Source organism: Diuraphis noxia, unplaced genomic scaffold (genome assembly GCF_037042655.1).
Source record: "Diuraphis noxia isolate RWA-SAM2 unplaced genomic scaffold, SU_Dnox_SAM2 contig0003, whole genome shotgun sequence".
Lineage (NCBI taxonomy): Eukaryota > Metazoa > Arthropoda > Insecta > Hemiptera > Aphididae > Diuraphis > Diuraphis noxia.
Window position 1 is genome coordinate 77,912,923 of NW_028301713.1, and position 27,811 is coordinate 77,940,733.

General features: G+C 28.3%; 1 protein-coding gene across 1 annotated transcript; it reads left to right on the forward strand.

Annotated features, from left to right (window-relative positions):
• The first annotated feature begins 393 nt into the window (after positions 1-393).
• LOC107164763 (ATP-dependent DNA helicase DDX31) lies at positions 394-20,821 on the forward strand. The gene is made up of 11 exons (XM_015512706.2): positions 394-674; positions 734-964; positions 1,718-1,984; positions 2,051-2,271; positions 2,917-3,175; positions 3,254-3,445; positions 4,289-4,479; positions 4,643-4,703; positions 4,843-4,942; positions 6,461-6,626; positions 20,610-20,821. The coding sequence occupies exons 1-11, from the start codon at positions 558-560 to the stop codon at positions 20,731-20,733; spliced, it is 1,929 nt and encodes a 642-aa protein (XP_015368192.1). The 5' UTR covers positions 394-557; the 3' UTR covers positions 20,734-20,821.
• Positions 20,822-27,811: the final 6,990 nt, after the last annotated feature.

The following is a 27,811-nucleotide window of genomic DNA, read 5'->3' on the forward strand; positions in this document are numbered from 1 at the left end:
GCCCCCTTAAACTTGTAATAACGCTCCCTAGATAAATGAGTCAATCGTTCATATTTATTTTTTGGGAAAAATAAAATAATTTAATTATAATTTAAATTTATGGCTGTATTTTGTACGTATTCTAAGAGGGTAGGCGTTATCTATTTCTTTGCAACGAATTTCATATTACAATTACAATATACAAATTCTATGATGAAGTCACGATTTAATCTGTTTTGTCGTGAAGCTTCGCCACTTGGTTCTATTGTTCTATAATCTAGAATATTATTTAGATCAAGGAAGCTCAGGAAGCTACAAACTATATTGTTTACCATATGATTATCTTTGTTATCAAATTGCCATACTGTTACTGTTATTATCATTGTGATTGCACGTGTTGTTTTAAGGTTACTACTTACTGATAGGAACTCATATAGTTGTTACTCATATTTTGTTAATTAATATTTAAAATGTTAAATTTAGTGTTTTATTGTAACGTGTAACAACTAACGAATTAACATTTTTTATTAATTTTTCAAGCAATATCATTTTATCCGATTTTACTTTATCTATTTAATATGAATTGTGACGAGTTTGGCGATGGTCTAGAAAATGACTGTGTCATAAATCGTGAAAAGGATCCTGTAAATTCAAAAATATTTGGTGTTAATAGAAGATCAAATTTTTCAAGAAAAGTAAAAATAACTAATATGCTTTACATTATCTTGTTGAGTACTAATTATGCTGTTCTCAGGAGAAAGGAAATGATGCCAGATTAAATGGGAGAAATTCAAAATATCAAAAGAAAAATAACAATGACAAAAAAAATGGATATGTATCTTCAATGTTTAAAAACAACCCAGAAGTAAAATTACCTGCTGCCATACTTAATAAACAAGTTGACATTCAAGCTAATAACAAAAATAAGAATTCATTATTTTCCACGTCAACATATAAAGATTTAACTGATCTGCATGCACATATGGTTTGTAAAAGACATCTGTTTTTTTTTTCTATAGTTATTAATATCCGTATTAATGCATCGTTATATATTAACATTGAAGTACTAATTTTTAAACAATAAGTTTTAAATTATAATTATTAATATTAGAGTCCTGAAAAACCAAATGAACCGAAATGTGTTATATTACAGGTTATTTTTTGATCTTGAATGAGTTGATAGTCACAATATTATGTTCATGTTAACATGATAATCTTAGTTTCCATTGCACATAATATTAATCGCAATTTAAAATGTAAAAATGATTTGGTTACATTTTAAACTATTATAAATTAGATATAATTTCAAAGCTTAAAACACAATAAATCATTATTATTACTGAGTTTAAAGTTTTATTAGTACTAAACAGTAAATAGTATAAATTAGTATATACTTAAATGAATATTATTATAATTAATATAATAATATAATATAATTAATATTAGTTTAGAAAATGTATGTTTAATGTTTTTGAGTGTGTCCATATAAGTATTAAACAAATAATAGATTTTACTTTAAATTATGAGGTAATACCCTGCTCGTTATTAACGTGTAATTTAAAATACTTAAATGTTATTTAAATAAATTATTTTTTGTAATTACCTATTGAAACAAGGCTTTATAAGTTTCAAGCACAATTATCTGTTATTTATTATGTTATTTAGAAAATACTATGTTTTAAAATATATGATTAGTTATACTTAATTATCATTTCTAATTTTTTTTCTCTGACAATAGGTTGCAAATTTGGAACAAACATTAGGAGTAACAAAATTGACTACAGTTCAAAGTCAAACAATTCCAGTCTTACAATCTGGTAAAGATGCAATGGTTCAATCTGAGACGGGCAGTGGTAAAACATTTGCGTACGCTGTTCCGCTTATTGAGTCGTTACATAAGATTCGACCAAAACTATCTAGAACTGATGGCCTTAGGGCATTAATTATTTTACCAACCAGAGAATTAGCATTACAAACCTATGAAAATTTTATCAAGTTATTAAAAGTAAGATTATAAAAATATACTGAATTATAAATATCAAATTAATAAAAATAAAATATAATTTTGTAGCCTTACACATGGCTTGTGCCCGGTATGTTTACGGGTGGTGAAAAAAGAAAATCTGAGAAGGCACGTATGAGAAAAGGCATCACAATACTTATAGGAACACCGGGAAGATTATTAGATCATGCACAGAATACCAAGTCTATATCTTTTAAGTCACTTCAGTGGTTGATAATTGATGAAGCTGATAGAATGCTGGATCTTGGATATGAAAAAGATATCACAAGGTAAGGATATTATTTAACTGAAAAAGTGATATAAATATATAGCTGTGGCAAAGTGTCATTGGAGACAATGAGAAATCGTCTACTCACTTAATAATAAATAAATATTTTTTTTTAATTAATTAAATTTTTCAAATTTGAATGTCATAAATCATAATAATAATAATATATTATATTATATATTTGTCAAAATCAATTTTTTATACCTCTACAATATTCTTAGAATAGACTAGTTGCTAGCCCCTCATGTGAGTTTTCGGTGCTCAATGTTGATGGATCATTCCAGTAAACATCCAAATACAGTTTAATTCACTATAAAAATAAGTATGAGAAGGTGGTTCTTTTTTTCTAGTGTGTCGCTGGGAAATAAGTGGAGGTTATAGTTGCACTATGATACACGTCTTACTATTTTTATTTTTGTTTATTTTATTTTTCAGTAACCGAACATCGCAAACTCATTATCATAGTTGTTTATATACCATTTCTTTATTTCTTGTATGATATTGTCTAAAATATGAGTATCAATAATATTCTTATTATGCTTGATGTTTTCTTTTTACATCTTCTCAACCCTTCACTGCTATTATGTAAATAGGTACTTTTGAAATTTTGAAATCTTGATTTTTTATTTAATTATTTGTATTATAGTATTTTATCTGTTGTTAATGAACATCGTGATGAATCTGTGCCTCGTCAAACAGCTTTATTATCAGCAACTTTATCTGAAGGAGTCCAACGGCTTGCAGGATTGTCATTGAAAGATCCTGTTTACATTGACGCGTCTTCAATAGAAAATACAGATTCAGAATGCTTGGCAATACCAGATAGTCTTTTACAATATTATGTTTTAGCTCCTCCTAAGTTAAGATTAGTTACACTATCTGGTGTTTTGTTACAAAAATTACAAGTAAAGATTTATTCAATTAAAAATCATGGAACTTTAAAATATGTAAAAACTTATAAATAAATATATTTATTTTCACAGAAAGGTCAAAATTCAAGCAAAACATTAGTTTTTATGGCCACTCAAGATATGGTCGACTTTTATACAGAATTACTAACCACTGTTTTAACTTGCTTAACTATGTTTAAACTCCATGGAAATATGACTCAAGTAGAACGTATGGAAGTTTTTAAATCGTTTAAAGCTGCAGATCATGGAGTTTTATTTTGCACTGTATGTTATTCATTTTCCATATTACAATATTTTATTTTAATTTAATTTATATGTCAAGGGTTGTTCAAATTATTTATATAGAAATAGTAAGTTGTTATTGCTTGTTTTGGTCAATTTAAATTTAGAGGACACTACACCCGTATTTATCTTATAAATGTTAAACATAGTTATAACTGTTTTGTGCGGGACAGAACCGAAAGGCCACAGTCATAATTTTAGAAACGACATTTTCACCACATAAAAAGGAGAACTTTGGCTATGAAGTATCGTTTTTATTTTTTCAATATTATAACTCCAAAAAAGTCATTCATGTTTGAAAAACTTATAAATAATGGATTTTAAAACAATAAGAACATTTTTCACATAAAATATATCAAAAAAATTAGAAAAATATTCCACAGATAATGTTTTCAGCTATATTGTGTATCAATTTGGAGTTTTAACTATTACTATACTCTTGAGTGGTTCTATCCCGCGCAAAACAGTTTTTGCTGTGTTGTACATTTTTAAGACTGAGAAAACTCATGCTAGTATAGTATAAAATAGTATAATCTCATTAACTCAAATTATCTAAATTATCAATGCAAAAGGAATAATGTTTATTGTATATTATATAAATATTTAAACATATAGGTAACTTAAAATATTTCTATTGCAATTATTATTTTTTTTTTTTTGCTGTTTTGAGTTTTGCTTCCAAAATTATTTTATTAATTACAATGGTTAAAATATTTAGCATTTATATTTTTTACTACCTTTTAAAATAATATAGCTTTGATAAGTAAATTTGCATGGTAATTTATGGTGGTTAGATTATGTTTACCAACTATTTAATATCTTCAGGATGTAGCATCAAGAGGTCTAGATTTACCATTAGTTGATCGTATAATACAATACAATGCTCCAATAACACCCACAGATTATGTTCATAGAGTTGGTCGAACTGCTAGAGTTGGCCAGAAGGGAGAAGCGACATTATTTTTGACACCCCATGAAGCTATGTTTATAGCTAAACTTCAAGATCATTCTATTGTGTAAGAACTAAATTTAAATATTAATAATAGATCATAATATTCATAAGGAACATTTAAAACATTTAAAACATTACATTTTAAACTAAAGAAATATGAAGTTTGATTTTAGTAATTATTTTATTACATTATACTAAACTGGTATACTATTGTATTTACATTTTAGAGCCTCTGAATTAAAAATGGATAAATGTTTGACTTCAATTCTTACAATGGAATTTGAAGGTGTAAGTATATTAATATTATTAATTAAGATACACTTGAATTTATTGTCTTTGTTTATTTTACTCAAAATTAACTTATTATTTGCAAAAGCTATTTTTTTATTTTAGTAATTGATACTTAATATAATTAATTTTTTATTAGGAACATGTTAAAACAGCTGAAATGGCAGCTAATATATTACAATCTCGCTTTGAAACAGCAGTACTTGAACAAGATCGTCTTCATGAATTAGGGTGTAATGGTAAATATCATTAAATATTTTTGGAATTTGTAAAATAATTAATTCGATAAACTATTGTTTATTTTACATTTTTACCTGTATTCAGTACTTTGATAATCTAATAAACATTAAATACTTTTAAATTTTAAATAATTATCATCAGTGGTGTTTACAGAGGATAGGGTTCTAAATTTCTAACCATTCTGAAATTTTTTCCTTAAAATAAATAAATTTTATTTACCATCATATAATCAATACTCTAGAATATTATTTGTTAGTCTTTTTTAATAAATATAAAATTGATTAAAAATATAAATAACATTGAGAATCATAGTTATATTTTTTTTTCCAACATTGTTTTTTCTTTTACATAATTATTGTATCATATATTATAATTTAATATTTATTAACATGCTTATTATGGCCTAAAGAGACTCCAAGATAGGTTAAATATTCTAAATATTTGATTAAATTTAAGATTTATTCTATAGTTTGTTTTAATAAATTATTTACAGGCCTGTGATTAATTGTTTCAGTCTTACAAACATATAACATAGCAAATTGTTATTACCTAGTTTCATTAATGTGCTGTTAGTCTTAGTATTAAAGTAAATTAGCCTATTATTAAACTTTTTGGCAAAACTTATCTGTACTTGGTTATGGCCAGGGGTTAAAGTAGGGAGGATGCAGAAGGACTCAGTCCCCTTACCTCTGACGATGGTTAAAAAGCGTCCCCTTTAACAAATTAGGATTTTATACATTAGACATTATACATAAAATTATATATGGAATGCTTAAAACTTTATGGAGACATTAGTCCCCTCTGGAATTTTTTCCCACTTTAACCTCTGGTTATGACTTTTATTTGATATTGTTATGTTCAAGGGAGATATGAACATTTTTATTTGTGTTATTTCCATATCTATATCATGCTTGAAATTTAAAATATCAAAAAAATTGACAATGGTGGAGCAAGTAAAGCTTATATTTTTTTACCTAAAAGTTTGATTATAGGACAATTCACTTTAATTAGAACTAACAGCGGGGGGTTAGGGTGGATTTAGGCGTCGGTAGCGATACGCACCGTAGCCGGTTCGAATCCTGGTCATAAGGGGCATAGCTTTTCAGACTGTTAATGCTGTCTGGAGAGAGAGGCTGCTTCCCCTCACCACCACCACCTGAGCATGACAGAAACTTACAGATGCCCATTAGAAATTCTGCCAAAAACACACATGTGTACCAAAAACCTACCCAACTTAACCCTACAGTATTCTCTCTACACCCAATGGCCAACGTTGCATTCTAATGAAACTAGTGAACAAAAATTGAATATGTCGTATATTTGCAATATAGAAACAACAAATGTATGGGTAGTATCCTCTGAAGTATGATTACCTGATGGATTTTAAACCATTGAGTAACGTGTAATATTAAATTATAAATCTATATTATATTTCCTTAACACAAATGCCTGTTTTTACTGACAATTATTGCTATTATTAAATATTGAAATATTTACCATTTAATTTTGTGTTACAGCTTTCAAGTCATGGGTTAGATCTTATGCAAGTTATCCCAAAAGTAGTCGAGAAGTTTTTAACTTCAAAGATTGCCATCTTGGTCATTATGCTAAAAGCTTTGCTATACGAGATGCTCCAAGAATAATTGGAGGAATTGGTAAACCAAAGAAAGATCCTAGAATGAAGTTAGTAAATCTTATAAGCTTTTACCTAAACATTTAATTTTAATTAAATTAAACAAGGATAAAGATGTATCAATATTTAATTATAAAAATAATTGTATTTAAAATAATTCTTTCATTATTATCTTATAAAGTAAAATGTATGTTATATCAGTTATAGTATTAGTATATTTTTACAATTTTAAAAACTTTTTTTTTTTTTTTAGTGTAAAAAAAAATGTGGATACATCTTTTTCTCTTACATAGGTTAAATTAAGAATTTAATATATATAATATATATATAATTTAACCATAAAACAATGTTAGACGCACAATATTTAAAAAAAATATTTGTGTTCGTGTATCTATATGAAATATAGGTATGCAAAACTCAATAATAAACTCCTAGGCATTTAAAAAGTTATAAACTGAAAGAGTTCCCGTGGATGTCTTTATTGACTATGATATTGGTACAAAAGTATCACAATTTACAAAATTTACAAAAATTATATATCTATATTAAACATTATGCCGTTACTGCATTCTAGTTATTACAGCAGATCTAGTATGTATCTGAATATCTAATATTCTTTAGTCTAAATAATCTGTAATGCCATGTCTAGCAGTACCACGTGTACCAGTTTCAAAAGAGCCCAATTTTCCCAGAATCCCTGATTTTAGGATAATATTATGAGTAATATTAATTCAATTGACCAAATATTATATTCATGATAATCTGTAATAACAATATAAATATAGTATAAAATATCCTAGACTGACAATTTGTCTGCTCACAATCGTTTTTCGTATGTAATGATAATATATCATTGAATTCAAATTTAATACCATCCATTAGAGTAACCCACTTACCAACTTGAAAATTATTGTACATCAGGGTGACATCCACTTCCCCTGCTTTTTTATTTTTTAAATTTCATCAAGGTAACTACTTTATATTAAAAAAATTACGTTATGTTTTTTTTTAAATATTTTGTTATGTTTTAATTGGTGTTATAAAACTGTAGTTTATTGTTTAAAAAGATAAAATAATAAGTGTGAATAATAACAACCTGTGGTAAGTTAAGTATCTATACCACGGTTATATAATCGTGATCTATACTATAGGTTATCAAAAAACATAATATATTTATGTAACAGTTTAATTATTAATTATTAGTGTTATTATAATAATAGAATAATTTAGTTAAATAGTAAAACTGTGTTCTAAATATAGTTCATGTAGAGTATTTATTATATTACATTTAATGCCTTGGTAGAGAATTTGTAGGTTTTAGTAATTATATTTAAAACTGGTTAGTAGGTATAACAATAAATAATATAATTTTGAAATTATTGATAAATTTGAGAGTAAACATTTTTTTGTATTAATTAACAAATAAAACTTATAATATACAATATTAGTTTTAATGTTATTAATTCAGTCTTAGCTCAATAATGACAATAGCTTAACTGAATTTTGTACAATTTGAAATGATTTTATAACCTCTCATAGTTTGTCCAGTTTTAGTAGTTGTTATATTGTTAAGGTCTAGTGGACTAGAAAATTGTTATTGAAAATACAACTCTTAAGTTTATTACTTAAACATTTTTATTTTCTTTGGTTCAGGTAATTGATTCATAAGATACGATTGTTAGTGTTGTGAACGTTAAGTGAAACTATTTTTGGCCTTAAAACGTTTCATTATAGATTACTGTTAGTTATGTCATATTATATTCAAGGTAATCAAATTACAGTAGGTATTTTAATATTTGTAATAAATGAAAATATTTTATGTGTTAATCAAAAATTTAAGAATAATAAGCGATTATGACGCTTATAACGACCTTGGGTGTAGTATTTAAGTAAACCATTATTAGGCATAGCTTACTAAATTAGGGTACCAATATGGTATATTGGTATCGCACTAGCAAAATGTAAATAAATTAAAGCATTCAAAACTATAGATGTGCGTTACTGTAACTATTTTAAGGAAATAAAATAGTAAAAGAAAAACACACGAAAGAAGGGAGGGAGGATGTTAGCAATCAAAATGTTCACGGTTCTGACTCAATGTGTACGGCTTTACTTATTCAACTCGAAACCGAATGTTAACAAATATTCATTTTTCTGGCCGGAAGATTTGCACCGTTTTTCTCTTAAGTGCCCGATTGTTCCGAACTGTGTGATAATCGATTTCAAACACAAAGGACGACAGCAAAAGTGTGAAAATGGAGCGGTTTTTCTTCAAATTCTCCACTTTCCATTGTGTAAATGATTGTAGTATGATTACTGTGTTCAGCTTACTGAAAAATTACTCTTAATTTGTTTTCCTGGCTAAGATGATGGATTCTATATACTATATCTGTATATTATTGTGTATATGTAATACTGTTGCGTTTGTACTGCTTCATACATTTTAACAAACAAATTTAAAACTCGATGTAAATGAAAATTGTTTGCGTTAGAAAATGAAATCGTCTATAAATAGGTAATGATATATCGACATCGTATGATTACTAGTTACAACGATAGTACTCGTATATTAAATTATTCGACATCCGTCTCGAAATTTTTGTACGTATTGTTAAAAAATACAAACTTTTCTACCATATTATATTTGTAACACAGCATTATATCGTATACATTTGAGATTACATTAGGTACTATAATATTGTCCAGGATATGGTAAAGCATATTAAACGTGCAGTGTCCGATTGAGACAACGATTGATTACCCATGCATTACGTTTTAAGTCACAATGAGGATTAAAAAAAATTAATTTTTATTACTTTTACGAAAATAGATTTCAATATATTTATAGTGTTTTCTTGTTTTCATTGTTGTGTTTTTCCTAGAAATGTACACAAGTGTTTACTTGTATAAAATTGTAACAATTTTTCTAAAAGATTAAATTTGAATGGAACCATAATGGTGGGCAGAATTTTTATAAATATTGAAATATAATTTACATATAGGCAAATTTATTATTATTTTTTCAAATCTGAATACCACAATTATTGATATTATTGGTAGTTTATCCAAAAATTAAAATTTTTTAAAAGTATTTACTTAAATATTCAAAAACATTTATTTTTAATTTTAATTGACCATATCTTTTTTACTAATGTGTTTATATATAATATATGCTTCAATTTTACATACTCATGCGCTCTAATCAATTATTCATTATTCGTAATTTAGTTCCTAATTCAGGTCGAATTTTAGATGGTTGACTGACATTTTTACTTTCTTTTATACCATCCTCGAAACTCTAAAGTCTAGATGTATAGATAAGTTCGATATTTATTTATTATTTGTGAAAAATCAAAATTTTTAATAGTTTGCCATAAATTCTTTGTTAAATATTGTCTTCGTTATTAATTTTGTCATTAGTATTTTTTTATAAGTTACCTATGTAATATTTACACAATATAACACGATATAACAACCAATGCAAATTAAGTACCCATATTTTAGAAATTACTGTGTTGGTACTATATAATTTAAAATGGAAAAGAATTACATTGTATTGTTGTCAAGCTTGTTACTGATTTAACGTGATGTAATAATAATATATTTCATACATAATATATTATACATCTTATAAGCTGCGTCATAGGATTATTTTTTTAATTTTCCGGCTGGAAGATGAAACGTTTTTGAAACGATCTATTATACATAGATATTGTGTCTTCGTCGTCGAAAGTCATAATAATATATAATATGAGATCCGATTGTTATTTATTTTGTTATTAGTTCTACAGTTTGTAACAACAATGCCTAGGCGATGCGTACTTGAAAAGACTGGTTACAGGTCAATTGTTATTGTCGTAGCGGTTCAGCTGGAAAATCGGGCTGTAGGTACCGAGAAGGAAGGGTAAACAACAATAAGGTATCCAATTATTTGGCTCGGACCAATTACCGATTGGATGTGCGCCTTGGGTTTTCCGATTATGTAACCGCATATGCGCCACATAATTTTCAAGGACTATTGGAACATTTTTCTTGTCCTTTTTCCATCGTCCGTATACCTGTTTAATATATTGTGAAAAAACTCTTTAAAAAATATAAACGAAAGTATACTAATAATTCATCAACAATGAATGTATATTTATAATAGCGTCGACTGTTGTAGACCGTATAGGTAAAGGCATATAGGTACTTACAGAAAAATCAGGGTCCCCTCAATTGGGGTAGGGGGGTGAGGGCTGTTGGGTTTGGAGTACAGGCACCCGTTGAAATGAATTTGTAATTTTTGAAATTTTGATAGGAATACTTATTTAATATTACCTGAATAATATTTTATAATATATATATTATAAAAAGTAAAAATCATGTAGGTCTAGGACACTCGTATCGCTTATAAAGGGTTATATTTTATTAGAAATGTTGTTACTTTGTGGTGGAGACTCGTTTGCGCACAAAATAGTAAACAATGAAAACCAGCTTTTAGGTACAGTTTTGGGTGTACAGGGTGTCTTAAGCTGCCCAACACGTTCAATATTATTGATATCAATGATCACCCGTTAAAAAAAATTGAAGTACTTTCAATACAGCCAATACACGGTCAATATTGATGGTGTATGGGCCGCTTTATCAGACAGGAGTAGTACCGTAATTTATTGTAATTTGACAAAATTGTGAATAATGTTTCTAAGGAAGCTGTTCTAAAATAAATAGCTAAAACAACATTTTTAAACCCGCCAGTCTATAACATCAGAATATGATGATACTAAAAGTCCTCAGCCTTAAAGGGAGAAGGAAAATGTTGTTTGACTATAATAATTATTGTCCACTATCAGTGTTGACCAAATTGAAAATATGGAGGTACGCGCAGATTATGTACACCCTATACGTGGATACATTTCTTGGAAAAAATGTTTCTATTGTTCGTAAATTGTCCGCAAATGAGTTGTAGCCTTACTTTGTATAGGGCTCACAAAAATATTTAGTACAGGGCCCCAAAATTTGATATTTAGGGCCTGTATATAATTAATAGCTACAGGTGACAGCTAATGACAATCGTAGTAAAAAAACATTCATAATAATTAATAATATGTCACTTTCCCCGTCGAAAGTCAGTAGGATAAGAAACTAAGACCGTACCGTTATCTGTATTTTGTCGTGAATTAATTGAATGAAAAATTATTTAGGAGTCTAATATACCTAAATATTTATATATTATAATTCATATTAGTCTCAACACGCACACATATAATATAGTTACTATGATATATTATGTTTGTTATTTTTAAGTAATACTTATCAAACTGTTGTCGTCTGGTTTTTATTTTTTATTACTATGCTATTAATTATTAATATATATTCAAACCAACAAGAAATATGTGAAAAACATTTTTATACGATCATGGCTGCATTAATCAACACCCACCAAAGTTCTAAAAAAATATAAAAAATACTTTACATCCGCTATTTGTTTTATGGACGAGTAATCGTAATTATAACAACTAAATAGACTGCTAATGAATTAGAAAATTGATATCATAATTTGTTGTATTTTTGAACTATTCTTATTTTGGTGTATATTATTTTTATATCATTGTTGTTAAGAATTGTATAAGTAACAAATATTATTACCGATTACTGCTACGTACGTATGTATTTACACTAAGTCTATAAACCATTTATTATAAATGTATATAAATGATTTATACCGATATTGAACAGTGGTTTTTTCAACTAATATGTGGATATATTATAGGATTATTATATATATATTATATAGTATAACATAATAATCTTAAATTCGATGAAATAAAATTCCGAAAACTCTACGGACAATAAAGACACATATTTAACTCTTGCAGCGAAACCAAAAAAATAAATATTTTTCATGCCTCTCCTACTTAAGCTTAAAAATAGCAGGAAAGCTACAACATTAGATATCTCATATCTCTTATCTAAGTATCTATCACGTTCACTTTTAACCATGCACTGTTATTATAGTATTACATTTAACGATTTTTATGAAAAAAGTAATCGAAGGACATATATAGTATAGTTATATACCGTTAACTTTTAGATTAACTCCCACCCTAATCCTTTGATCTATCGTTCGACTTAAAGACTCCCTGGCAACTATTCAAACGGTATATTATAAGGTAATGAAACTGCATAATACAATAATCTCTATAGTCTGATCATGCTTATCATCATCATCAGTCAATTCATTTATGGCAGCCATCCTCGATTAATGCTTAATATAGTGTAAGTTATAGACTATAATGGGTATATAGTTTAATGTTAAAAATTTCGATTTTGCGTTTAGCAAAGTTCTTATTATCATATATATATATATATATATTATACATAAACAGAGTTCAACGTGCGTTATTTATCGCTATATTATATACGTATAACAAAATATATTACCTATATGTATAGTTTTGGTATAGATAAGTGAAATAAGAAATATGCAGGTAACATATTATACTGCAGTACAATGGTATTAAATTCAAACCGCTTATATTATATTATATTCGTCTTGATTTGATAATTGATATAGATATATTGTATATTGATATACCTATATGTATATATTATATCTACAACAAAATACTTTATAATATTATACAACCACCCGAATAAATCTTTCAAAATGCATTTTATTTATTTCTTGGCAATATCACAACAGCACATTAAATTATTTCTCTTAATTTCACTTGTTAATTTCTGCTGACAAATCACCAGTAATTTTGATCTCGGACACTTACAATCATTTTTTCTTCACTAACAACGTGTAATTTGCTGCAGTATGTGTATAGTTTCGGAATTCTGTAGCAGTTTATTACTAACACGCGCTATGTAAACTCATTTCACTAGAGAACACATCGTTTATACAGAGTGATCCATTTGACGTAAGACATACATTATTTCATAAAGTATGATAAAGTTCTCGAAAATACGTAAATTACGTAATTTAAGACGCAAAAAACAAAACAAAATATTTTTGCCGACAACATTGAAAGTCTTAAGTCCTAATTATTTTTATTGCGTTTTTTTATCACCTTTTAATATCAATAAAATTGCTTCAATCTCCAACTTTACGGTGATTTCTGGTTACAAATGTAATTTATAGTGAGTACTTAAAGGTTTGTGAAGAAGTTATGAAGATCAAAAGTAAATCACAATACGTTGAGATGATTGATATTTTTTCTGAGTATATATCAGCTCTATTTGTGCTAAAATTATAGACGATATTTGAAATTGTCATATTTTTTTTATTTATGCATAACAAAGTTCTTTTTCGTTAATAAAAAAAACTTGAAAATATTAAACAACGTTCCTCTTAACTTGTTCTTAAAAAAATTAAAAATATAATGATTACAATGTCACAATTTTATTTATAACCATTTGGTATATGTTGATGCAATTGAATAATTATATATTGAAACAAAAAATAATGATTTCAGTTAAATTGTTGTATTTCAAAAAATATAAATCTTCGGGTCTTTAAGGTTTTTGTCTTTTTTAATTTTAATTTTCTATAAATAATCTATAATATTTTAAAAACAATAAGCCTAACTAAAGTTATTAATTTACCAGGTTCTTCTCTATTCACATCGTACCACAAAATAGTAGGTGCGTCGGTATAAGTAAATAACAAATATTATAATTATTTTATAATTTAGGTACCTATGTGATTTTTTTTTGGCAAAAACAAATCCAACCAACTGTATTATTAATAGAAACAAGATAAATTTTATTAATATATTAAATGAATAATAACACATTTAAACATCTTTAGAATATAGTGTCTGACACTTTTTTCGACCAGTTTCCGTCATTTGTATGCAATGATTTATCATTGAATTCTAACTTAACAAATTATGTATTTCGATGAACGAATAAATGACGATGTCTACTGTCTATATGTTTTATATAAAATTATATATAAAAGTATGCATATGTTTATGATTTAATATTTGTATTCACTTAAAAAATCGAGTAAACATAAATTGTGTCAAGTTTGTTTTGGTTTATAATAATTACTTTTTTTAATTATTTATTATTTATTTAATATCTTAAAAGTATTTAATAATTATTAGAATGGGCATGTAAACATGGCTCGATTTAATATGTGAAAGTTGTAGGAAACACGTGCTTAAAAATATATAAATAGCGAAACATTAATTAAAGAATTTGTAAGAATAAACATGGCTATCAACTATTCAAAAATAAATAATTTATAAGGTCTATACCTCTATACATATCCATATTTTGAAATTAAAAAAAAAATAAAAACATAACATTTTACCTGTAAAAATGGTTCTCTGTATATAATAAAGTATAAGCCAATATAATATAGTGTGTGTTTTGTGCGATGTATAGATACGTAGACGATCGGACCCGTCGAAGTCAAGCGTTGATATATAGTACCTATATACCTACTTGATACACATTTATATATATGCGTAGGTACCTACACATTGTTTTTTCGTGATATTTTCGATTCCCGGAGTTGGATTAAAATTCGTTTCGGCCGCCGCCCTCTGGGGTCGACGCTGTTTAAAAACTTATTAATTTCTCGACGCATACTGATTATAATCGAACAACGATCTCTTTGTTTATAAGGCAAGCGCGAGGAAGAAAAAAAATTTAAACACAAAAAGGATGTATGTATGTATACTATATAGATACGTGGAGAAGGTTTTTAAATTCTGGTAGCTGCAGGGGTTCTCATAGTCTGCCCCCCATCGGTCCTGTGTTTATCGGTCGCAGCTCCCGTCTGACAAAATCCTTTCATCATTATCGCCGCATCACACCCTTTTGTTTGATACGCGCACATACTCACTCGATCACTATTGTATGGCGTAGAACTTGATACATATTATATACTGCACCAGCAGATATAGACACGTTATTAACTGCTGCCTCACTTATTATTATTATCATTACCATCATCATCAATTGTGTTATAATGATGAAAATGGTTCGGGGGCCTTTTTCCGATCCTCTTTTGTTGACGACTAATAAACATTATGCCGAGACAATGGTTGTTTTTTTCACTCGTCCTAGGCCTATTATAGTTTATTAATAAATTTTAGAAAAATTTTTAAATTTTTTTTTAAGCATCATTATATTGTATACATTTGTAATATTGTGACGATATACCAATATTATATAGGTATCATTGGGTATCATTGTAGCACGTTTAGTAATATTCTTTAAATTCTTTTACATAACATGTTTTCTTTACTAAAAAATGAAATGGTTAAAATTACGCCGTAGTTATTGTGTATTTATTTTAGGTATTCAATGTAAATAATTTAATCAAATCAATTGTAATAATAATAATATATAATATGTATATTGTCAAAATCTCAAATTAATTAATTAGTGTTATACTAATTAGTATTATAAATTTTACCATGGGAGGTTAATGATACGTGTGTGAAAAGTATGATGGTAATTGGTAATTCTATTATTTATTAATAAGCAGTGCAATAGTATTTTATACTCAAATTGTTAAGTCTTATATGATCGGCTTATGTATTATATTTCTGAAAGTGGTTGATTGTAAATAAAATAATATTTATAAATAATAAAATATTCGTGACATTTTTCTAATGAAAATAATATAAAACATTCTTCAAAAACTATAATATTAACACTTACTTTATACTTAATACTAATATTTTATCCCGTTGAATGCAATATGTATCAAATTCCCACAAAAAAATTTCCAGAATTTGTCATGTTATCCACATACCACATAGTAGATACTTAATGAAAGAGATTGAACAAATATTTTAAAAAACGTTGGTTAAATACAACTGCAATATAAATATTTAACTACAAATATATAGTCTGTACTATTATTATTTTTATTTTTATTAGGTTTTAGTATACAACTATTATAGGTGGACCATAATATGTATATATTATGCGAAATGAGAATATTCAATTCGTATATAGTATGTAAGATAACAAACACGATGGAGTAATAAAATAAAAAGATAATAATATAGTATAATACGAGTGATTATTGAATATAGACATAATTTTAATATTATAATTTAATTTTTTAATATTTTATCACGAGGATTTTTATTTCGATTATCATTTGATATAGCGTATCGAATGCTGGGGTGCGATTTCATCCCGCGTGACGCTTATTTATTATTAAATTGTTACCGGTTGTTCGCAAGGACGAGACACCATATTAGATTTAGGCATTATGACGACCTGGTTTTATAAAGCGTGTGATGAGACGCGCAAATCGTATTGATAAATTATGGTGGTTGTTGTGCATAGCGAGTTTTCCGTATAATGGGGATTTCTTCGGAACGAAACGCGCGGAGAGAGGCCCTCTGAGAAAATTATGAGAAACGTTTGAAAAATAAACATCACCAGCAGTAATGCTCGGCGCCGCATGTATGTGATATGAAGTATGATGTTATGTTGTACTTAATCTTGCGGTTGTTAATAATGATAGTTAACATCGGGTGCGCGCGAGCATCACACTGCACAACAAAAGCTCCTTTCAAAACAGTAATTTATTCATTGTTCGAGACGCTCGTCGTCCATTAATTTCTCAACTGGATCTCGGGTCTCGACCATATCACAATTATATAGTTGCAATAATGATAATATAAGTCTTATACGATATATTGGATGTAGAACAAAAGGATGTGCGTCGCGTCTCACTCCCCCAATCCATATTTTTATACTTGATTATATAATATTATATATGTTGTACCTATATATATACGTATGTATAGGACTCGCAACTGTCGACTGACATGCTCCTTTTACCGTTATAATATAATAATATGTTACTTTGAAAGGCTTGAAATTGTAGTTTTTGTCGACATAATCGTACAATGCGGTGTAAAACCACTTTTTTTTTAGCCAAAGTCGAGGATAATATTTTATAAGTACGAATGAGCTAGATTTAAATAATGATATTTATGTATTCTTAAAATATTTTATCAGTAGATGCTTATATAGTAATTGAACTAGAAAATATAAATATTACATTTATTATTATAGGTACAAAAATAATGGTAGGTGCTTAGTGTATAGTTTTATATAGTTGCCACAATAGTTAAACTGGAATAATATTTTAAACTTGAATAAAAAACTAAAAATTTATTGTGTAAAAAATATAAAAAAAAATCTATAGTTTAATAATTAAATAAAAATATTTTAAGCAATTTGAATACTGTCAGACGGGAGCCGGATTGTAAAAATCTAACGAAATTCTATGGCTTTGATTTTATTAATAATAATTTATAATATAACAGGCAGCTATAAGTACTATTATTCTTATTTATTATATAAACACATATTTTAGACGAATACCTATAATAATTACCAATCTTTACGATGTTGGATTTATGTTAGATGTTAAGCATTAGTTGAGTCTAATTCCAGTTCTTTGTGTTCACACACATCAAAACTATATGTTCAAAATTAAGAAGTGGAAAATTGTAGAATTAATCATAGCAATGGTTGTGTTTGTATCATAATATGTATTTAAACTAAGGCACAACTAAAAAAGACAGAAAAATAGATTAATCTTAACCCGGGAAAAAAGTCGGGTAATTCAACTATAGTTTATCTAAAGAATTTTCAAAAAAGTCTGCAGGGACGAGAATTAATTGAAGAATGTTTGAGCCCATCCCTTAGGTTTGTGGGTTCTTAGAAATTTTAGCGCCCCCTGAAATTAAGGCCTGGTTGCGCTGTCCAGCTACATTTAAGCGTACTCATAGTTGTGTAACCCGATTATTTGACCGTTATCATCGGCGCAGGTGTCGCAATCGTGATTGTGTACGTTTGACCGCCACCGCCGCTGCAACCTATCCACCTCACGCGGCGGTTGATCGGACAGTATAAGACAAATTGCCCTGCGATTATTATTCTATAGATATATATATCACGATCGTTGTAAGAATGTGTATAGGAAATTACAAATGAGGTCGTGCTGGGCCGATTTTATATTTAGTAATAATCGCCACTAATCAGCTCTTTTGCACGGGCAATTAAAATTTTCTACGGTTTCCCGCGAGCGAGCAAACGTCGACGTGGTTCTCTGGTCGGCATATAGTTAAGACTGAAGTTAGTTTACTTTGGCCGCGTGAAACCGCAATCGGGTTTCGATAAATTTCAATAATATACAGTGTGACGCACCTATATCATGTTCTTCATTCCCAATTTTTCTTTTTATAACGCTTTTGTTTATACTATCCCGATTAAAATTTTTTTTTTACACATACTTATGGACAATATTTTTCAATTAGTTCTATTTGGTATACCATTGAAGAAGTTTCGTGTGGAAACACAAAATTCGTTTTTCCAAACGAGAATCAACTTTTCCCCTGTTAGTTGTTAATCAGGTGACTCTTTTTGAAAATGTCGATGCGTCTCAATCTAAATTTGAACTAATTATTATTGAGTTATCTAACTCTGTGTATGTATGACAAAGACCAAGACGATTGGTTTGAAATATATCAGCTATGATAGTTTTAAAATTTTAGTTATTAATTTTAATCCATCAACGTTTTGTGATACGTAAAAATAATAGTACCTACTTTAATATAGGTACCTACTTGTTATGGATCCAATAGTATACCATCATAGTGTACACGAAATTACACACTTATACCATCTGTTTTGTATTATATTGTAAGACCATTTTAAGGACTATTATTATTAGTATTCTTATATATTATTCATTAATTTATTATAACTTCTCGTTTAAATGTCAACATACGAGTATATACACCAACATTTAAAAAAAAAAAAGGTTCATCTGCTTAACAATAATTTTCAGTTAGAAGTTTGGTTTTTATTTGGAAAATTAAATTTGTATCGTCAAAGAAGAATATTCTTATAAAAGAGTTGTTACTAAAAAGTAAAAAGTATCTGATTGAAAACGTGGTCCTCGAGTAAATCTTTTTAAAAATACCAAAAATAAGGATTTTAATAAATACATTATTTAAGGAAAACGTAGGGCATGCTTGGTGATAATCACCCCCTGTATATGCTGCATAGACTATGCATATACTATATCATTCCTGCATGTATATTGTATAGGTACAAAATTATTATTATACGCATTATTGCGCATTTGCCGTCGTAGCCGGTTGACGTTGTCATCGATGTGCTTCGTCTCCGCGAAAACCTGCAGTGGCACGGGTCACTGCATCTGCAAACGCACATTTTTTATTCAAGAAAAATATACGACCCATACATATCGTATAAAAAGAAATTAATTAATTGAGCGTACACGTTGCAGAATAATGCATGCTGTACGATCGGAGAAACGCAAGTCGTTGACAGAACTCCGGAAATCTATGTAATACATATAATATTCTTATATTATAAGAAATCCCACTTCCTATCTTTAGGCGGCGAGTTGGATTGCCGAGAAGGTGATTGATTATACGTTAGTTACCTACCTATTTAACAATTTTGTAATTGAATGATTTGAGTATGGTTCTGAAGACGATTTCTAAATCGCCACTTCGCCATATCGTGTATTATTTTTTTGTTTGAGACGTAATAATATAATATACTTAACGTAGAGAAAACGGGGCGAAGGATTTCATATTTTTAATTGTATTAGATGATTTTGCTGATCTCCAGAATTCAATACCATATGGCATTATATGTCCCTATATGTAATAGAAATTTGAACGAATTTAAAATAAAAATCCTTCTTCTGTACTCGCTACGGTGTCACATATATATATTTGTGTTTTGCGTAAACGGCAAGTATATAATATTCTAAAAGTACACGAAACACCGTAGAAAGGGTAAGTTTTGGCAACAACAATATATCTAAATGAGGTACAATATAGGTACATCGTGATTGGTTATTTTTGAAATGATTTATTCAGATGCAATTTGACTTTTCAATTGCAGTTAACGCACTTTTATGCTCTTAAGAATTTAGAACATATTATAATATTATATTGCTCGTATGAACATAATATCGATTTAATATTCAATTGCTGTTCGCTGTTATTGTTTTGCAGAAATCAAAGAAAAATTCCGAAGGCTGACAGTGGTGCTCTGTTTAAGAAACGAAAATCCGATAAGGCTATATCGGCTTCAGAGTTCGACAGTGGAATGAAAGCGAAAAAAAGGAAGATGAATTGAAATCGGACTCTACAAGTACCTACAAATTTGTGTTTACGTAATCGAAAATTGTTGTGATACGTCATAATAAAGACAGATTTGTCGAAAATTATTATTATTTTTATTTGTTTGATAATTTTTTTTAAAAGACCTAGATTACAGTCGGAAAATAATACGTGCAATAGAATAAAACGTTATAATTGTGTACAAAATATACAATTAGTTGTAAAAGAAATCGCTAATTATTTACAAATATTTCTAACGCTAATTCTGTACGGTTACCAGCTATACCAACAAAAAAAAAGAAGGCAAATGCGTACCTATTATTATTAAAGTTTTGCGTGAGTCGTCGTTGATAATGATGGTTTGAAATGTCTTTGTATGCGTATTAATAGTTGGACACGTGTTATTATTTTGTACATAATATACGAATGGCGAGTCGTATAACGAACGAGGTAATGTGGTAAAAAATAAAATACGTCCTATATATTGTAATATTATTCTTATACATTTTCAATGCAAACATATAATAATAAAGTTTGAAAACTAGACGAATAATAACAACTGGTAAACTCTATAATGTGCTCTGGTATTTGTTTACGCGCTCATCCTATTGTTGTACGTGTATAATATATTGTGCGCACGTAGGTACACCCAACGAAACAAATTTTGAACGTTTCTCAAACCCATTTTTATTTTTATTATTAATTAATTACCCAGGTATTATATGATCATGCTGCAACAAATGAGAATAATCAACGCCGTACATTCACACGTATAAGCAGGTATAATATTATTACAATATTATTATTATTGTGGGTGCGTTCACGACGTTGGAATAAAGGTATAATATCGCAGTACCGAGGATAAGTAACATAATATTATAACGGTTACAAAACACCGAACGAAATAATATTATGTTGTTTATTTGTTAACAATATTTAGTAGGTATATATAGGTAGTAATACATAATATATTATGCTAATTTTTTTGAAAATTGTTTCTGTTCTCGCGTTCATTCAAATTTAAAATAAATATTTGCAACTCGACTCGAAAAATAAGAAAATTTATTATTTTCGTATCAGTTTCGAGGTATTCTACAGATAGAGCCGATTGGCGTGTAAATCCTTTCTCGGTGGTCGACACGAATTCTCCACGCAAAATCAAAATCGTGACTTTCTGGGTTAATATTATTAGTATTTTATTGTACCCTTAAAATTCGAGTTATCGAAACTTGTACTTTAATTATCCCTTTTGTAAAAAAAAATTTCTAACAAAAAATTTACAATTGGTAGGCATAGCAAAAGTAATATATTTAAATAGTATACTCTAGGTATAATAAAACAATATCAATTTTTGTTATATCTTCAATTTTGATGACATAGTTTTTCAAACTCTCACATAAACCTTGAGTTTCATAATTTTGGTTATTCTTTATATTTTCCGTTTCGGATATTTAACTTTAAAGGGTTAAATTATCTACTCCCGCCAAGAACTTTTATAATAGTTGTAGGAATCTCAGAGTTTAGGTTATAAAATTTTTAAGTACGAATTAATACTAACAACGATTAAAAAAAATCATATTTTTACCAAACGCAATTCATGATAAAAATAAAACGGTTCTCATGCATTTGCATAAAAATATAAGTTTGTTTCGCCACAGAGGACACTTTTTGAATTAGACGAAATATCTAAGAATTTGAAAATATGATTATTGATTATATTATATACATATATATAGCCACTTAAAAATTCAAAAAATTAGAATTTGAATAATTTCCTTATTAAAGGAAAATAATGGGAGTGGATATACTTATAGTTAACCACCCTTTACAGTCGAAATATACATTGTATAATCAATTTATATAGTCTGCAATGATGGTGGTTGAAAATGCCAACATAATATTCATAGGTGCCTATAGTGCCTACACGATATATTATTATATCCAGAGGCGTATACACTATTACAATTTATCATTAGTCGTGCTTCGTGTGTTGTCCATGCAGTATTATACAATTTTATTAAAGGGACAAATTATATGTAATTGGCCAAGTGATGGTCCGCTGCCTTCGACGAAGACTACGCGCGACGTTATTACGGCACACACAGCGGTGCGTACACACATGATGTGTGTGTATAGGTACACACACACACACACACACACATTTTCTTAGCCCAAGGCTCAAGGTTAAATCAATGACCTCACCCGTGTGTGTCTTTTCCTCGCCAAGGATATTAACGATAGTAATAATCGAAATTTTTGATAGCTTTGAGGTAGCAGTCGCCAGATCGGTACTTTGTTAAGCGTTTTCCATTAATGACTATAGAACGCGATATAGGCGGCGGCAGGCCATCAGGTGTCTATCAGTTTATTCGTATATAGATAGGTGTGTGTGTGTGTGTGTATAGATACACCTGTGGTAACGTGATGAATTTTAATTGTAATGTGCCACTACAATGAGAGAACACCGCCACCGCCAGTAGCGTTGTTTTGTCCGATTCAATCACATGCAATAACACACACTCACACAAGCCCGCGCTTGATTTTAATAATATTTTATTATTATTATTATTATTATCATTATTATTATAAAGGTAATATACGCACTGCCGCAGAGGAGTCTTTATTTTATTCGAATAATCGTACTATTATTATTTACTCGACGACACGGCAGGTATGTAATATTGCGACACAATAAAATACACTTCTCGAGTTATCGTGCTCTAAACAAGTGTATTTATTTATAAGCGTAAGAGTAATAAAAGTACAAAAATCCTATCATCTCGATTTTAACCTGTAAATCATCTAATAAATTATTATTAATAATTTATTATACATCCTTACATGGGCGTAGAATGGTGGGGGCTAAGGGGGTAATACCCCCCTTCCCGAATTCTATTAAGCACCCCGCCAGAAATTTCTTTAGCCCCTTGTGTAAAAGTTTACCGTTTTATACGTCCATATGTGAGAAATCATGTTTAGTAAGGAGGCGAATAATATTATACGATATTTTTAAATCTTTTAAAGAGGTCCTTTTATATATTTGCCCAAAAAATCAGACGTTTAAAGTTTTAAACCTTATATTTTATAATATATTAGGCAGGTAATCATTTCCTATTTAAAATGTTTATATATATATTAGTATATATATATTTAATTCAAATACAAAGTATTATATATTTGATAATAATATAATGCATGGTATATATTTATTCATATATTTTACTTAATAATGTGCTTTTTTAGTACTTTTTATGTTTTGTTCCTTTACATTTTTCTGTAGTTAAATTTGTAGGATATATATTCTGTACCTCGCTGTACCCGAATTATTATTATAGGCTATAGCCTTTATGCGAAGTAATTCACAAGAAGTTGCGGTATCGTCGTTCATATCACAAAAAAAGACTATAGCCCCCCCCCCCCCCAACAAAAATCATTACCCTAATATTAGATAGGTATATGCATTTACGTCATGTGTATTATTTATTATTTAGCCACAAAGCTGTCGATCAAATTTGGTTATACGCCTGTATATTGTCAATTTATTAAAAAAAGATGATAATTTATTGGAAATACTTAATTTAAAAAAACAGAATATTTATATAAAATAAAACTATAGTAATGTATAAGCCACTTATAAATATATACAAAGTCTGTAGTGTTGTAGTGGGTGTAGGTTTTTAGAGTGTAGGGTGTAACAAAAACGTTCAAACAGGCTATATAATAAATAGAAAACGAGAGCTACTGCAGCTTCCCCGCTTCCCCCATTAAAATCGAGTCTTTAGTTTTCCTTAATTTATGAGTGTTTATTTCTATTATCACACATTTTGAACTTTTGAAGCATCACTTCTGCGTTTATAATAATACTGCTACGTAAAATTCATATTGCTTAATTATTTGTATATATAGGGTTCAGGTTAGTGATCAATTATTGGATAATCATCTCGTTAATACTATAAAACATATATTATTAAAATAATAATTAATACAACTAATAAATAATTAATAATGTTTGAAACAAATTAAGAAAACATTTATAACTTCAAAAATTGGTTAGATAGGTATTCTTACATAATAAAAATGCAACATTCAGTAAACAGGATTAGAGATTTTTGATTCTTATGTGCTATATATATACCTAAAAAATGTTTATATACACCACTTGACCGATTTTCACGTCTCTATATAATATTCCTTCTGGAGATGCAAAAGATAATTTTCAATGTTATATCTCAAAAGAAGGTTTTGATTCGTTAACATATAAGAGTATGGTCAGTATGTCCAAATATACCATTTAATTTCAATTGTAATAAATGGAGGTGGATACTTTTTTATTCCGAATTTTTCTAACTAATATTTTTATCTTTTTTATTTGAAAATAAACCTACTTCTTTTGATACACATGTTTCTTTTGCTAAAAGTCTAGAAGGTGCACAATAATTATTGTTCTGGGTTGTATTTTTCATAATCAACATGACTGTTGATGAACTCTAATTGCACTATATAATATGTGAGGTGAAAGATTCTTAATTTCTCATGTTCATTAGTTTTCGACACATTTACAATCATTGTATCAATTGTAAGTTGTTACTTATTATATACATCCTTTAAAACTTATACATATTTTTAAGGTTTATTTTTCAATACACTCCCGTTTAATTTTATTGTTGTCTTTATTCGCATTAACAATTAGGTATTTGTATTTTTTTCATTATTGTTTTGAAATTTTCCCACTTATTTCAAATTATAATCAATATAAATTATTGAATGTAATACTGCTGTGAACAGTTTGAGTATAAAAATTGTAATCAATGTGTTTATGTTGTAAGATTGTGTGTAAATGTTATCTTAATAGTCTAACTACTGTTTAGACAATTGCTGGGCCGTGGGGGTTTTGAATACAATTTAAGATTTTAACGGTTGATACCTAACATACAGTAATGGATTGTTGTAGGAAATTGTGATCAAAAACAGATAATATTTTTATCTATTGACATAATTTCTATATAATTTAATTAGATATATTATAATAAAATATACGTATTAAAATAATATATCGGAGTGAAATTCCTTGGTCCGAAAAATTTGCAAGGAGAGCCGAAAGAAGAGTGTAATGTTCGGGGGAAATTGTGCCACACACCTATAATAATTCGTACTAAAAATAAACTTTTTTTACACAAATATGATCTACAATTTTTTAAATATCCAATATTTTGGAATATCACTTAAAGTCTTAAAACAATCTCAATAAAAAAATTTATATTTCTATAAATTTTAATATTTCATGTTTCTATATCATTTACTACTATCAAAAATGTAACTAGGTAGTTAAAAATCAAAATCATGTTAAACTGACTTTTTCCACTTGGATTACTCTATGTTTCACTGAATATAATACAATATAATATTATCTATATACTCCTATACTCTAATGATGGTGCATAATATATAGGTATGATATTATTATGTAATAGGATATTATATGCATGTAGTCACTTTTTAGGTGCATACTTACTTTAAAGTTTTCTCAGCGAATCAAGTCCTGAATTAATATAGGTATTAATATGCGAGTAGTATATATGACGTATAGGTATAGATAGTCTGACATTCCAAAATACGCGTTGCTGCCTATCGTCGCCTGTATACCTATTATAATATTATACGCGCGCGCCGCATATGTCATATTATATATTATTATTATTATTATTATATAGCTGGGCTATATAATGGCAAGTGGCGACGCCATTAATTCAGCCAAACGACCGGCCAAATGTTGTTTTAACCGTGACGATATTGTAGTATAACTACATAATATACTCGACATGTTTTTTGTTATTATTATTATTATTACCACGCGCGCTATTATACTTAAATAATATAATATAATATATACTGTATAATAATATAATATTATGTGCGCGTGTATTATTAGTTTCTCTTAAACACTCATAAATCACAACGGTGTAGGTACAGTATGCTGACGTATTTTCAAGGATATAGTAGTCGGGGGGTGTCCGAGGAGCGTAAGCTCCGATCATCGAAATTACGGCCAGCGGAAAGTCGTTTCCGATCGATAGAGCACCAAAATAAGTCATCGGTTATATGCGTGATACCTTTATAAGTGCATTAATTAATATACTAATAATAGTGTATTAACAGTGCTTATTGTTTTAAGTTCTACGTTAATTAACTAATAAGTGATTGAATATGTTGCTACATGATGTGTTTTACGTATATAGATAACTTTAATAAGTTTATGATGATATGTGGAATAAAACCTTTAATATTACCATGCAATACAAATCTTATAAGCAAGAGAAAAAAATTAAGTCAATTTGTTAAATTTTTTTATTTATAAACAAAAAATCATTGGGTAATCCGCATATCTTAATATTTTTGATTTTAAACTTGTTTACCTATATTATGTGTTTATGCGTTCAGTTTATATATATGTATATACTTTAATACACTTGCGAGTCGACCATCATATTTGTAATGTATAATTTGTAATCATTTAACAGCGTCTACGTATCGATTATACTTTTTAAATGAAGATTGTATTTTTAAATCTTTCAAAACTAGTTTTGTTTTTGATAGGCATTATAGGTATGCAAAAACCTTAGTTAGGTATTACAACATATTATATAGTTCAAGTGGAAGCAGCAACCAATCGAATACTATGACGGTCTTACAATTAAATTCAAATAGATGATTTAAAACTTGTTGCGTGTTAAAAATTGTCTGGTCGAACTTTAAAGTTGAAGCGTGTTCTTTAGTCATTCTACAATTTTGAAAGTATCGATTCATTTTTTAGTTTGATGGTTAAATAGGTGACCGAAATTCCGCCCAATGTGTTGTAGTGTGAGCAACCAATTCGTCGGTATATTAGCCATAAATAAATATATAATATTATGCATATAATACTATTATTGACCTTTTTGTATTACTACAATTATTTCAAGAGGAGCAGGACAAAAACTGGCGGGCATACATTTAGTTCACATATACAGGATCGATGGCGCCCATATGAGGACTTGCGGTCTCGCATATGTCATATTATTATAGTCTATAAATCGATTTATGGGAGCTCTGCTGTC